Source organism: Pholcus phalangioides, unplaced genomic scaffold (genome assembly GCF_987345545.1).
Source record: "Pholcus phalangioides strain wild (caught in Gottingen) unplaced genomic scaffold, Ppha-v1.0 ptg000014l_1, whole genome shotgun sequence".
Classification (NCBI taxonomy): domain Eukaryota; kingdom Metazoa; phylum Arthropoda; class Arachnida; order Araneae; family Pholcidae; genus Pholcus; species Pholcus phalangioides.
Genome location: NW_028301607.1, coordinates 20,893,875 through 20,909,703, shown reverse-complemented (window position 1 = coordinate 20,909,703; position 15,829 = coordinate 20,893,875). Strand labels below are relative to the sequence as shown.

General features: G+C 35.7%; 1 protein-coding gene across 1 annotated transcript; it reads left to right on the top strand.

The window, feature by feature from the left end:
• Nucleotides 1-338: 338 nt before the first annotated feature.
• heix (UbiA prenyltransferase domain-containing heix) lies at nucleotides 339-15,100 on the top strand. The gene is made up of 2 exons (XM_089241866.1): nucleotides 339-557; nucleotides 12,884-15,100. Exon 2 carries the CDS (start codon nucleotides 12,891-12,893, stop codon nucleotides 13,863-13,865), a length of 975 nt encoding a protein of 324 aa, XP_089097992.1. The 5' UTR covers nucleotides 339-557; nucleotides 12,884-12,890; the 3' UTR covers nucleotides 13,866-15,100.
• The last annotated feature ends 729 nt before the right edge of the window (nucleotides 15,101-15,829 follow it).

Below are 15,829 nucleotides of genomic sequence, written 5' to 3'. Positions count from 1 at the left end.
ACACAGGAAACCTGCTCCTAGGAAAACCCGGCTTTACGCGAATTAAAATGAACAATTTTGTTTGGCGTACGTTGTTAATCTTTCAGAATACATGCCAGTAATTATATAACGAAGCCACCTTATGACCGAAAGCACAACAGATCGTACGATGTTAAGGTATTGGGAATTATCGTAAACCAAGAAGAGACGTGATTGGCCGAAATCGTGTAATCGCGGAATAACGGTGCATTTGCGAAATTAGCGTCCCGGAATGTCCCTAGAAATTCGGGTCATATGGTTGCTTGATCTGCAGAGTTATTTTGAAAGACTAGGAAAGCTCTAACCGTATATACGGTCGGAGCTACGTCACTTCCGGAACAAGTTGGTGAGAAGCGTCGTTATTAAAATAGATCTTTGTTTGAATCATTTTTCATTTCACGGTTGCACATTTTTTTTCATTTATTTTTCGTGCAGAATGCATTTTCATCCATCCGAGCAAAGATAGTTACCGAATTTTCGAGTGAAGTGGAAAAAAAAAAATTCGGCTGTCAAAATTGGCTTTGAATACTCCTATATTGGTAGGTAGAATGGCTTATATCATTGTTGTTAAACAGAAGGAATCTGTGCATATTTGTACAGATCAAGATGAAAATAGAGTACTAACCCCGAATATATAATTCAGGAAAAATTTTCCCTCTTTGGCTATCCAGCGTGAGTTGTTTTCTAAGGCGAGCCGATCTTCCATTTCTTACAAATGTCGCTCCACACAGGCCAACAACATCCAAAATTCGGCTTAGTGTAGAGTTCCTAGACGTCCTTATTTTTTATGCAATTTTAAGTGTCCTTTTACGCATTCAAAATTCTTCCCTATTTATCCGCATTTTCAGGTTTTCGCAATTATTTTTCTTCGCATAGAGAAATTGCGCTGCGCAATACATATTTTGTTATCAGTGTTTGTTTGTTTGAGATTTTTTACATGCTTCAACTAACCAATCACTCGAAATTTTCATAAAACTAAAACCAGAGTTGCCTCCCAATAGGGCAGGTACATTTCTTACCCTGATTCCGCAGACTGCTCTGGAATAAGAGAGCCATGATAAGACTTCTCCCATGCAAAAAATCCTCATGCACTTCCAGTCCACGGTCTTCCCCGATCACAAAATCTCTGGCGAGTAGTGGCCCTTGTTCATGAGCTAGCCCCCTCAAAATCACGTTTAATAATGCAATCGGCCCCCAGTTTTTCCAAGCAGAATTTAAAAACTTCAAGTGCACATACACATCGCTGCTACTGCACATACACATCGATACTACATCTAGTTTTGTATCATAAATATTCACACTTGCACGTGTGTTAAATTTCCGATTGAGCCACGCGTACTGGAGACCATGGGGAGAATATTACCCAAAATTCCATAACACGTGTGTGGGCGAAAGCAAAAAACTGTTGGGGGGGGGGGAGAGCGTGCTGACTGTTGAAGAAAAAAAAAAGCGATGATCGGAAGTTTATTTCGAACTATAACTTTTATTCCATAAAAGTTGCAAGCAAAAAACCAAGATCTTTTACGATCATCAAAAGAATAGAATGGCAGACAAATAACAACCGGCAATCTCAGAGAGAAAAAAATTCCGACATGCATGCGGAAAAGGAACACACACACACAGAGTAAAAAAACCGGTCTATATACAGCCATGCTCCCATGAGGGCGAAAGCACGCTGCCGCCGATTTACATATTGCGTTCGGCGACCGCTTTCCCGTATAAGAAAATAAAAAAGGGAAAAACTTTTCAACCTTTTCAACCAGGGTTGGCAAGGTTTTGGACAGTTCGGTAAAAACCACAGTATTTACCGTGGTTTTTACCGTACTGTCCAAAACTTCCTATTTATAACTATAAGTGAAAACTTTGCAATTTGATAAAGAGGTAACTTCTATAATCAAATAATAAACTTTATATTACATAAATTATGTATATTATATTAAAATTATATTAAATATAATAAAATTTTGAAATTGAAAACCGTATGTGCAAAGGGTTATATGACTGATATCAGGTTATCAAACAATTGAAAACTGAACTGCCTTGAGGTTAAATATCAGCTTTATGGAAACATGAAAGATACAAGAATGGGATAGAAATTTGTCACATGAAAATTAGAAAAAAGCAATAAATATGACTACAGAATGAAATTAAACTTACGTAATAATCGAGCACTAATAATCAAGCGCAGTTGCGCCTTTTAACATTTGATAACACATAACTAATTTAGCTGCCCTATTTGTGCCAAAATGATTTCTAAGATAGTAAAATTTGAAAATATTCTTTCAATTGATGCATAACTTGGGGGACACGAAAATAAAAAAACAATGTCTTTTGATTAGCCTTCTTCCAGTGTTTTTCTTATTGCCGTTGTCCCCCATGTGATAGAATTGTGAATATATCTTGAATTTATTTGGTGGAATATTTGCTTCTAGCCTCATAAGAGCAACAATTTAAATTTAACAAAAATTTTGGGTCTTGAAGTCTTTTATCATCATGTGGGTGTAATCAATGTTTGTGAAATTGTGTTCTGTTATTCATGTGCAAGTGCTACATAGTGGCCTGATTTTCTTCAGATATTTTCCTTTATTTATAATTAGTTTTTGAAAATTGAGAATGTAAAATAGAAAGTTCACTTGAAAATTTAAAGAAAAAGTTTGAAAAGTCAAAATAGAACAATTTGCATTAAATAAACACTACACCATTGATATTTATTCACATCATTATATTGGTATCTAATAAAAAATATTTATGTTTAGTTTCACAATAATGCAATGATTATAACTGTGACTGCATATTTGGTGCCTTCAATATAATGTATTTTTTAAAGATAAATGTTTGGACAGATTTGGCAGGGTTTTGGACAAGCACTGTCCTAAATACAGTACCTGCTTCATAATCATACATGAAAAATAAGATGTGAAGTAGAAATAACATTTACAACAAACTAAAAAATTGAAAACAGTGTTTATTTAAACACTTATATGAGTGATATTAATTTACTATCAGATTTCCAGCTTAAAACCATAAATTTGGTGAAACAATTAACTTGGAAAAAAACCAAATGACACCTTTTTGAAATATTTTTGATTTAGTTAGTTTTATTTTCTGCTAGTATTTTTAATATGTTAGTATCATGAAAAAAACCCCAAAAAACGAAAAGTTTCCACATAACATTTTGAAACTTGAAGGTTTTGGACAGTTTTAGACAGTTTTTCCCACGTGTCCTGTCCAAAACCCCAACCCTGATATAAACTCTGTGCAAATTGCGTCGCACTGCGCCAAAATTAACATCTTTCGCCATCCTGCTCCATTCATATTTTTCTGCGTCAAATTGCGAATTTTGCTTCAGTATGCCGGGAATTTTGGAGAGGACAAAATTCCTGCTTGCCGCAAAATGATTCTTTCCAAGAAGAGCGTGTTTTATTCCGCTGTACTTAAACTATCGAGAAAGAGAGGAAGGTCGCAGATTTATTTATATATATATATATTTTTTTTCTGAATCGATTTGCACAGATTTTTCTGGAAGTTCCTGTGATCTATTTTTTTATAAATAATGTTTCCTGAACTGGTTTAACATTAATATAACTGATTATTTATTACTTTAAATGTGGAGATAGCCTACATAATCTAAGCACTGGGGTGAAAATGCACAAACAGCTTACTTGCTGGAGACACAAAAAACGTTGTGTTGTGTTTACAAAAGCACCATTGCCACTATATGATAGCAAAATAACATCTTTAGGTTTTAGCCTTTTAAATGGCTAAGTATATTTATTACAATACTCCCCCAAAAAATATGAAATACATAGATGATTATATGAACACAAAACAGAAGTTAATGTTCATAAATCAAACGTGAAGGCTTTTTCCGCTCACGCAATGGATATCGACGAGTCACTGGTACAGTACTTTTATCAGCAATATGATTCACCGGATCACTTTTTGTTGCACAGTTCTTATCAAGAGCAGCAGAATTCACTCCACTGTCTTTGACATCTGACACAGGAATACAATTGTCACAACTAGATGAAGATTCGCTGTCATCACTGGGATTTGGAAGTGCTGAATGAGTGATGTTCTCATCAACAGGAACATGTGTAACAGATCTTTCACTCGCAATTGATTTCCTAGGAATATCACATTCACTACTATCAGTAGTCACTGGATTATAACCATGATCAGAGCGTAACTGATCAATGTGAGGAAGATATTTCTCACTAGCGATGTTAACAATCCATGTCTTGCTTCCCTTGGGTTCCACCAAAGTTCCCCGACTCCACTGATGATTCTTACTGGATCGAACAAAAACTTTCTGACCAGGGTGAAAATACCTTTTTGCATTATGACTACGGTCATAATACATTTTCTGGGAATCTTGTTTTTTGACTTTTGCTTGAACACTGGGATGTACAAGAGACAATGGTGTTCTGAGTTGTCTAGACAAAAACAATTCAGCGGGTGATACACCAGTTGTACAATGAGGTGTAGAACGATATGTCATCAGGAATTGAGAAATTTTCTTACTCAATGATCTATGATCATTTGGATCATTTTGCATTTTTGACAATGCATGCTTGAAAGTCTGTACTGACCTTTCTGCGAGTCCATTAGATTGAGGATGATACGTTGGTATCAGAGTATGAATAACTGCATTAGATTTTGAAAAGGATCTGAATTCCTCTGAAACCAATTGAGGACCATTGTCAGAAACCAACTCTGACGGTAAACCGTATCGAGAAAATAACTGTTGCAAAGCATCAATGGTACTGAAAGAAGTAATAGAAGGCATTTGTATCACCTCCAACCATTTAGAGTGGCTATCAACAACCAAAAGATAATTCTTTTTATCTTTTTGAGCAAAGTCAATATGCACTCTATCCCATGGAAATTTGGACCATACCCACGGTTGAAGTGGGGTTCCTGGCAAAGCTTTGCTTACTTTCTGACATGCAGAACAATGTTGAACAAGATTTTCGATTTGTTTGTCCAATTGTGGCCACCAAATATGACTTCTCGCAATAGCTTTCATCTTGGAAATTCCAGAATGTGTATCATGCAGTAAATCTAATAAACGTGTTTTACATTTTTCTGGAATGATCACACACATTCTCCATAGAAGACAACCACAGTCCACGGACAACTGATCCCTTCGAATGAAAAATTGTTTTAAAGCCTCATTATCGAGTCTTTCAGGCCAATCATTCTAAACATACTTCAAGGCCATTCCCAAAATTGGGTCATTGCGAGTTGCCTTGGCAATATCTGAACTAGTTATCGGCAAATCCTCACAATATGAAATCTTAAATACATCAGATTGTGCATCTGTCTCAGATTCTACTGGAGCACGAGATAATCCATCAGCATTAGCATGATCAGAACCCTTTTTGTACTCAATAGAATACTTGAATGAAGATAACAACAAAGCCCACCTCTGCAGCTTAGCTGCCGCAATTACAGGGATACCTTTGTCTGGTGCAAAAATGCTTATTAAGGGGCGATGATCAGTTACCAATACAAAAGGTTTACCAAACAAATACTGCTGAAATTTTCTTATAGCAAAAATGATTGCTCCTGCCTCTTTTTCAATTTGAGAACAATTTTGTTCAGCTTTAGTTAACGTTCTAGAGGCATACGCTATGGGACGTTCCTTGTTGTCTATGACGTGATAAAACAGCTCCTAAACCAAATGGAGAAGCATCACAAGATACTCGTAATGGCAATGTTTCATCATAATGGACAAGTACTGCATCTGATGATAGAATGTTTTTACATTTCTGAAAAGTTTCTTCACACTGAGACGACCATTTCCATGGTGTGTCCTTATGAAGCAATTCATATAGATGACCCAATAGCATAGCGGAATTTTTAATGAACTTTGAATAATAGTTCAAGAGACCTAAGAATGACTTGAATTCAGTGACATTAGTGGGAGCTTTCATTTGCTTAATGCACCTAATCTTTTCATCAGTAGGATGAATACCTTGACTGTCAATTATATGGCCAAGAAATTCTACACTTTCTTGCAAAAAACTACATTTTGACAAATTAAGTTTGATATTATCAGAAAATCGTTGAAATACATTCTCTAATGTTTTCAAATGTGCATCAGTTGTATCACCTGAAATCAAAATATCATCTTGAAAACATATCACTGGTTGCAAACCCTGAAGGATCTTTTCAAGTGATGATTGAAAAATTGCTGACACACTATTTATGCCATACAACAATCGCGATGGACGTACTAAACCTAAGTGAGTGTTTAGAGTAAGACATTCTTGGGAGCGTTGATCAAGTTCGATTTGTTGATAAGCATGACTCACATCCAACTTTGAAAAATATTTTCCACCGTTGAGAGTCGAAAACAAATCCTGCTGTGGATACTGATTTTGATCAAGATACTTGTTCACACTTAAAATCACCACAGAGTCGAACATCAGCATTCTTTTTCGGGATGATCACAAGAGGTGTTGCCAAACTGGAATGCTCCACAAATTTCCAAACTCCACGTTGTACGGATTTGTGAATTTCTTCGGCAACTTTCACCTTCAATGAATAAGGCACAGGGCGTGATTTGCAAAAAACTGGTTAAACATCCTCCCTCATTTTCAATGTTGCCTTGATACATCTAATTGGCTCACAACTTTCCTCGAAAAGCTTGTAATATTTATCAGTCAGTCTCTTGGCAGGATCACCAGATTCATTTACTTTGCGTATGGAAAATATTTTAGGCCAATTCAACTTGAAACATTTTATCCAGTCCCTTCCAAACAATGCTGGTCGCTCGCCTTTAACAATTACAGCATGGGACTTGGAGGTCTGGTTTTCATAAGTGACATCTACAATCACCTCCCCGGAAACATCGATAGGATTTTGATTGTAATCTTTAAGAAATACATTCGTAAACTTGAGAACAACATGAGGTAAATGTTTCTTCAGCCAACACTCGGAGATAATGGCTACATCTGCCGCAGTATCTAACTCCATTTCCAATTGTTTACCACAGATCTGTACGTTAACCAAGAAACGTGATTCTTTATTCAATTTATTAATTGAATTCACTGAAAATAAATTATACTCTTCAGTGTCCAATTTATCTGCAGTAGATACCATTTTAGCAGAGAAATTTTTCTGTTTTGACTTGCATACTGGAGAAATATGTCCAATTTTATTGCAGGCATGGCACCTAGTAATTTTGTACTTACACTTTTCAGCAGTGTGTGATGCACCACATCGATAGCATTTCTGAGAACTTGATTTGTTTTCGTGAATACCTTTACTCCATCTTGGCTTATTTTGATGGAAAGTCGATTTTCCCACTTTGTTTACATTCTATGAGAGTCCAGCGGCTGTAACCTTGATATTACTAGAGCCTTCTTCAGCAAGTTCCATTGCTACGGCTATGTCAATGGCATCTGCAAGTTTCACATTTTTTCTTGCCAGTAGACGTTTTTGAGTTGCCTCGCAGCGAATACCGCAAACAAATCTGTCCCGCAAAGCCTCGTTCAAAAAAATCGCCAAAAACGCACGTTGATGCAAGCCGTTTTAATTCCACCAAATACTCGGCGATGCTCTCACCCTCCTTTTGATTTCGTCTGTGAAACTTGAATCTTTCAGCGATGGTAACGGGTGCAGGACGATAATGTTCTTGAAGCAATTTGACGAGCTCTTCATACTCACAGTCCTTGGGTAGACGCGGTGTTAGCAAGTTATGAAGCAATTTATATGTTTTTGCACAGAGCACGGAGATCAACACCGGCATGCGATTTTCATCTTCCACTTCATTAGCTAGCAAATACTGCTCGAGCCGTTCGATGTACAAGTCAAAATCTTCATTGGCATCATCGTAAATCGACAACTGACCAACTAAGCCTACTTTCGACATTGTAGCTATAGCGTAATCAGTTTCTTTTACAGCGCATACAAGGTTCGATTTATTTACCTTTACAGGAACACTTTCTCGTCGCAATTTTTATAAATAATGTTTCCTGAACTGGTTTAACATTAATATAACTGATTATTTATTACTTTAAATGTGGAGATACGTAATCTAAGCACTGGGGTGAAAATGCACGAACAGCTTACTTGCTGGAGACACCAAAAATGTTGTGTTGTGTTTACAAAAGCACCGTTGCCACTATATGATAGCAAAATAACATCTTTAGGTTTTAGCCTTTTAAATGGCTAAGTATATTTATTACATATTTTGTGCTTGAAAATCGGATCGGGATAATCGCATGCACACACACACATCATGCATTCCATCACAAAACCTATCTGTGAATGTGTTGTTGAAGATGGCTTACAATGGTATTTCAGCTTTAGAGCGCAAATGTGAGTTAGTTTCCGTTTTAAAAAAAAAAAGTCAGCAATGGAAGCAGCAGAGAGAGAAATTACTGTAGTCTAGCGGTTCTCAACCTTTTTCACTTGCAGAACTCTATCCAGTATATAATTTCTATGGCGGAGCCCTGTTTGTCTCAAAGAGCCTTTTTTTGTACATAATTTTTATGGCAGAACCTTGTAGGCCTTTTATTTATTTATAAAATTTTCTGATTTTTGTTTCCTCGAGTCGCCGCGGAGCTCCTGGGAGGTGCACAGGGAGCCCTTGGGGCTTAGCGGAGCACCGGTTGAAAACCCCTGCTGTTCCAGACAGCAAATAGTACTGTCAGTAAGCAAAAATCATCTTAAATAGACTGGTGTGAAAAATTTTATGACAGCCGCTCTTTCAAACAAGGCGTCAAAAGCCTGAAACACCAAAAACAAAAAACAAGCTGATGAAAGCTGTTTGATAACAAAAGACAGTGCAGGTTTTTTATTTTGAAAAGGGGTTTGGGGGCTAACTAAAATATTCTTGTAAGTTAATTTCGCTGCTTCAATTTATAAATATCTGCTCCAAATCCTATATTTTGCTACTCCAAAACTGCTCCGAAATGGACTTTGTGACCTCCCACCCCTGGGGTTGTTAGATTTAAGTCACGTGATTTTTAAAAAAATATCACTGATTTAAATCAGATACTTTTGATATTTTGAATACTATGACTTTTTAACTTGTATGATGTAATACAAGTAAATAAAAGAATAATTTAATAACATTTATATTTTAATTATTTACATATATTAATTATTTAAATAAATGTGATCAAAGATATTTGTTTTTTGGATGAAGAGTTAGGTTGTTTGTCCCACCTCCAGAATTTCTTCACTTGGTGCAAATCTGGATTTTTTTCCAAAAAAATTTGAGCATATTTTTCTATATGTGCCATGGATAATCAAAACAGATGGAATTTTGAAGGAAAACAAATTTTTTCTTATGAAAACTATTTTTTTTGTTCGTGCCCTCAAATTTTCCCATTTTAAAATGTCCACTGTTAGTCATTTGGGATACATATTTTAAATCCAGATTAAATCTGATAACACTTTTGAGCTCATTGAAATGTTTACTTTTGATGCTTAATCAACAATTTTAGATTTGACTTTTGCAAAATGACTTAATATTCACGTTATGTCTTTAGTACCAGATTTTTCTTTGTCGGATGTCCACTCTGTTATGTCATTATCATAAATATTTAAGATTTTTTATCTGTATCAACATCAAGTGATAGTACATGGAGATATGCTTCAAAATATAAAAAACATTTTCATCAATCATTTAAATTTATAATGAAAAAATAATTTAGGCTAATTTCCGGACCCGATTCCCCCCCACCCTCAAGTCCACTCTGGATCACTAATGTGAGAGGCATAAAGATTCATACTTTTATACCAACATCAAATTGCTATTCAATTATCAACAAAAAACTTTGAAATAAAAGAAAAATTATTTTGATTATATACAGCTAAGCAAGTCCAGTGCCCAATTTGACCAGATTTTAAGCATTTTATCAGACCAAAATTCACACTACAAGGGATAGGTTGTATGTTTTTAGAATTTGGCCATGGGGTATACGTTTTTCAAAGGTCATAAAAGGAATTTCTGGGTCACCTGTCATATTTCGTATGTTATTTTTGGGAAAATAGTATTTGCATGGCCTATTTAGAATATTTGAAATATCTTTCTTTCAGTTAAACATTTCTGTGCATTCTGTTATAATGGTATCCACTATGTTACAGGAGGCATTTTTGCAGTTCACAGGCAGAAAAATTTAAGAACACTTCAAACTAAATTGGAATTAAATTTAAAAGTTTTCAGGTTTTTTGGCCGACGTGAAGTACAGTTTTTTTCATTAGACATTTCGTTTGCACGAGTGGAGAACATTTTCAACTCATCGGGATTAGTCTGTTGAGCCAGTCTGTTTTCCCCATTGGCCAAAGTTGTTCCTAAGTGCTCTGGATAATGCTTGGATTTCAACCTCATCATTTTTAAAATGGGAAACTAAGCGCTGTTGATCTTCAGCCTCTCTTCCTTTCTATTGAAACAGTTCTTGTGCTTTTGAATTTCGATTGCTTCCCTAAAAATATGTGGAAAATATGTTGGATAGCACTTGGGTGTTTGTGAAGAGAATTTTGTGATCCTTGGTCAGGGCATGCTCTGCTATGGCTGACTTGTCAACCTGACCCAGTCTACAATTTCATTCGGGCTCGATTAATCTGGTCGATATTATCTTTTTGTGTGTGTGTGTGGTGTCTATGTACACTTCTCCACAACTGCACAGGATACGGTAAACCCCAGCTGTGTTTTTAGTCCATCCCGTTGATCTTTGGCCGACCTGAGGCATTTGTTTAACTTTTTAGTTGGCTTGAAGATGGTTTTGATGCCAAATTTTCTCAGATGTCGTCCAATTCTGTTCGTAACTTGAGGAATGTAAGAAGTGCTTTTCCAGTTGCTGGTTCTTCTACTTATCGTGAGGCGTTTTTCGGATGTATGGCCGTAATTACATCTGCCTCCCCCTCCCCTAGAGTATCCATTGGCCTGGAAGGACATCTGAGGTCGGCCAAAGATCAACAGGATGGACTAAAAACAGCTGGGGTTTACTGTATCCCGTGCAGTTGTGGAGAAGTGTACATAGGCAACCATAAAAAGATAGATATCGACCAGTTTTATCGAGATTAATCGAGCACAAACACAAAATTGTAGACTGGGTCAGGTTGACAACTCAGCCGTAGCCCTCAAAGCAGAATATGCCAAAATCTGTGACGTATGTAGCAGAACAATCTGGAAGAATTTTAAGGAAAAAGTACAGGAAACACTTTATTGAGATTTTTACTGCAGAACATTTCCAGTCAGCCGAGGGCTCATTGCAGAGCAATGCAAAACATTCTGCTTTGGGGGCCGTAGCACAGCATGCCCTGACTAAAGATCACAAAATTCTCTTCGCAAACACCCAAGTGCTATCCAATGGCTCGAGATATTGAAGGAACAACTTTGGCCAATGGGAAAACAGACTGGCTCAACAGATCAATCCCAACGAGGCAGTACGACTCAAGCAGGGAGAAGGCGTAAGTAGTAGCCTTTTACCCTCATTAAGTAATTCTTGAAAATGTTCCCCACTCATGAAAACGAAACGTCGAAAGGAGAAACTACTTTACGTCGGCCACAACACTCGAAAACTTTTAAATTTAATTCTAATTTACACGATGGCCACAAAGGCTTTTTTGTTACACTTCAAACTAAGATGTTAAATTATTAATTATCAACCCATTGTCTGACAGAAATAAAAAGTTTCGATTTTGAGTAAAAAATATGTAAAAAATAAACTTGAAAAAATCATGAAAACAACAGAAAAAAAGATAAAAAAAAATTTTAACTGCCCTTTTTAACATATGTGAAAGAAATAAGCTGATTTGTAATTATTTTAAGCAATAAAAACAGAAATAACATTTTTTTAGAGTGATATTTGTTTTCTTAAATTATCTTCAGTCATAAAACCCAAAAAACAAAATATTACTACAAAATAAAAGTGAAAAATATTTATGAAATATTAAACTTCAAGTTATTGGCTATAATTTGAGAAATTTTATTTTTAAAATTCAATTTTGAATTTTTCTTTTCAAAAATGTGGAATGTACACTTTTTTGGGAATGACCCATATACACCTCACAAGGGCATATGCAGGTTGGGATATGTATTAAATATTCATGAATGACAACCAGGACATGAAAACCTTGGGAAGTTGCTTTGAGAGGTGGGGGGGGGGGGAGGGGTGGGAGTTGTGGTCTGAGCCTTCTGGGTTCCAGTGCCAATGAGGTACTGTATTTAATGGTGTTTCAATTTTGAAAATGAAATTTTTGAGTGATTTTTTTTTAATTGTACTATGGAAACATGTTATGTTATTGCTTAGGGGGGGGGGGTGGGGTGCATGGTAAAGCTGAACATTCATCGCTATTGGCGAACTTTAAGCCAATGTTGGCATGTTTGTTGCTGAGTGAAAATAAAATATTAAATATGTGTAGTTGTGTACTTGTGTGTAAGTGATACTTGTACCTTAAGTGTGTTAAATGATCTAAGAGTAAAAGACAAGGATAAAGATGCCGTGAATTCAGTAATCCAGGGCTGGACATATCACAAGAAAATCTAGGTGCGAGAAAAATGTTTTACCCAGAGAAAAATTTCCAAAATAATGCTGCTTTTGACTTTTTCAGGGCATAGTATCCCTTTTTCATGTTAGCAGATGTGCTACTATAAATTCCAAACTCTTCGTACGGCTCTCTGCCTTCAATTTAGTTACTGCACAAAAAATATTTTAGGCACAAATACCAATTTTTTACTCGCCATGGTGACCTGACACCCGGGATTTGTCCAGCCCTGCAGTAAATATGTAAATATTTGCAGTCATGTAAATATTTTAGGTTATTTAATTTCATGTGTCCAGTATTTACTGATGGGTGATTGAGTTGTGAATTTAATGATTTTTTATTTTCATTTCAACAGCTTTGTCATGAATCATGAAGACAAAGTCATATCTGAAAACAAAAGAATATTTGGTGATCAGATGAGGCACAGATCACCAAAATCAGTGATTCGAACTTATCTACATGCATTGCGGCCATGGTCCTTCAGTGCATCATTGACTCCTGTTGCTTTGGGTTCAGCATTATCTTACAAAGCTGCATCACAGTTTGATGTGCCAATATTTTTCACAACTTGTCTTACGGCTGTCTCGGTTCACGCTGCAGGGAATGTTGTAAATACATATTTTGACTATATGAAAGGTATAGATAGTAGACGGAGTGATGATAGGACTCTGGTTGACAAAATTCTCACACCAGATGAGATTGTAAACCTTGGGATGATACTGTATTCTTTGGGATGCATTGGATTTATTGGAACTGCATGGCTTTCACCTGCAAAAATGGAACATCTAGCATTTGTTTACTTCGGTGGCTTGTCCAGCTCTTTCTTATACACTGGTGGCATAGGATTGAAATACATTGCTTTAGGTGATGTTCTAATTTTAGTTACATTTGGACCTGTGAGTGTGTTGTTCTCTTACATGGCTCAAACTGGATATGCTGATATATATACGTTATTCTATGCAATGCCTTTGGCTCTTAACACAGAAGCTATACTTCATAGCAATAACACTCGAGACATGAACAGTGATTATAAAGCTGGAGTGGTAACAGTTGCAATATTGCTGGGGTACACTGGATCACATATATTGTATGCTGTTCTACTTTTTATGCCATACATTATTTTTATTGGCATAGGTCTTCACTGCAGTTTATGGTTTCTATTGCCTCTCATAACTCTTCCAACAGCTCTAAAACTGGAAAAGTCCTTTCAAGAAAGAGCATTAGAGAAGCTTCCAAACAAGACGGCGAAACTGAATTTTTATTTTGGTTTATTTTATCTCATAGCATGCATAATGGCTGACAAAGACACATTTCCTTTTTTATATATAAATGTTTAGTTAAGTAATGCTACCTCGACTCATTTGTATAGGAGCTGTAAAATATGAGAATATTTTCTCTGCCATTTTTTCCAGTTTGATTTGCCACGTATTGAACGTATAAGAGGGAGAACTAACGTACTGTGTTTTCAGACCAATAATCATTCTTTTTGGTCACGTTTACAAGCGCATACTTTATGATCAGCTTTATGTGTTTAGTAAGTTGTTGCTATGAAAGCAACTGCAATGACTAGGGCTAGGATTTTATGCCCTAAAAACTTCTAAAAAGTGCTCTATAAAAAAAATGTAAACATGCCCTTAAAAACTAAATATGCCCTATAAAACAAAAATATGACCTAAAATTTTTTTCATCCCTATCTCAGATAACATTAGTTTTAGCAAACTAATATGATAAGTATTGACACAGCCGAAACTATTTTGAACTATTACTTGTTGTATGAACAAAAATTTTTCGTTTTACAAACCACTAAAAGTATCAGAGAATCAATAATATACCTCTCAATTTTCTTTTACAGTTAATGTAACACAGACACATTTTTCAATATAAAAACAATTTTTTTTTATTGTCCTCTAGTCATTAAAGACCTCATTTATGTTTCAATGTGCTGCAACACAGTGGATTTCCTTTCTCATCAACTTTAGTATCGCACAGTTTGCAAAACAGTATTGCTTCATTTGTACAGAACACACTCAATATTCAGAAACAAATTTCTGAAATTTCTGTGAAGTCGTGTGCTTCCCTTTAGCCATGTTAAAAATTTGATTTCACAATCAGTGCTATAACTAGCCATTCCTGTGCCCTGTGCAAGAATTTGCATTTAGGCCCCTTCTGACCCATTCTTGGGGCTCAGAATGGCCGATTTATGCCCCCTTCCAAGTGGGTCCTGTGCAGATGCACCTGTTTCACTTGCCTAGTTATGGCACTGTTTACAATAATACACGAATTCACACAATCGATACAAAAATTATTTAAAGTTATTATAAGAAAAGATTCTGAAGAATTTGAAAATATTGAAGTCCTATGTGGGGGGGGGGGATTTATCTAGATCTGCTTGAACTTGATCAGATGTAGCAATAGTGATCCTATCGAGCCAAAATTTTCTTTTTGAATAAGTTTTTTCCCCCACAAATTCAAAATTAATGTGCTGCCACCTATAGGTAAAGATATGTAGCCAAGTATTTAGCATTAGAAAATCATTGCTTAAAATTAAATTTCAGATCATTCTTTGTATTTGAAAAAAAAAAAAATTCCCCACAAATGCTAAAAACTTCCCCATTTAACAATTTTAGCCAATATTTCTCACGAGTTACCATCACAGATTCAGATGATTAATCTATTTTAAGCCACGTACCAGTGCCATTGAAGGGCTAGTATTTTTAAGCTCTAAAAATTCCATGTTTTTGATTAGTTGAAAAACCTGAATTTCTGGATTTTTTAGCAATCAGCAATGACGTTTCATTTTTAGTGTATAAAAATCCTAGCACTAAATGATAAACCCTAAGCATTCGCTGCACTTGCGCATGATTTTCAAAAGATTGTCAAGATTATCAGTTGACACTCATATTTCTGGTGTTTGGCCCTTTACAGTGGTGTGCAAACTTTTCACGCCGATTTCTGTTGTTCGCAGGCCAGAGACTTGTATGTATTGCATGACCATATGACCTGTATTTTACAGGACATTTCCATAATTTTCGATGTTCTAATTTTCCGTTTTCTCCTTTATTTTGAATAAGGTTTACTTGAACTTTTGAAATGAAGAATTTTTTGAGATTTTTTTCTCATGCCTTATTTATAATTATCATATGTAAACATATTTGTCAAACATATTTTGTTTGGTGAAGTATATATTTTTACCCATTGCATCTTGCAAAAGCTCCCTACTTCCTGTCATTGGTGATTTTTTTGCAATTTTAATGATAGTTAGCAACTTTACTTGCCTCTGACAATTTTTTTGGCAGGAATT

Bases quoted from the DNA above. Each gene is read 5' to 3' on its own strand.
- heix (XM_089241866.1), top strand. From the start codon at position 12,891: ATGAATCATGAAGACAAAGTCATATCTGAAAACAAAAGAATATTTGGT.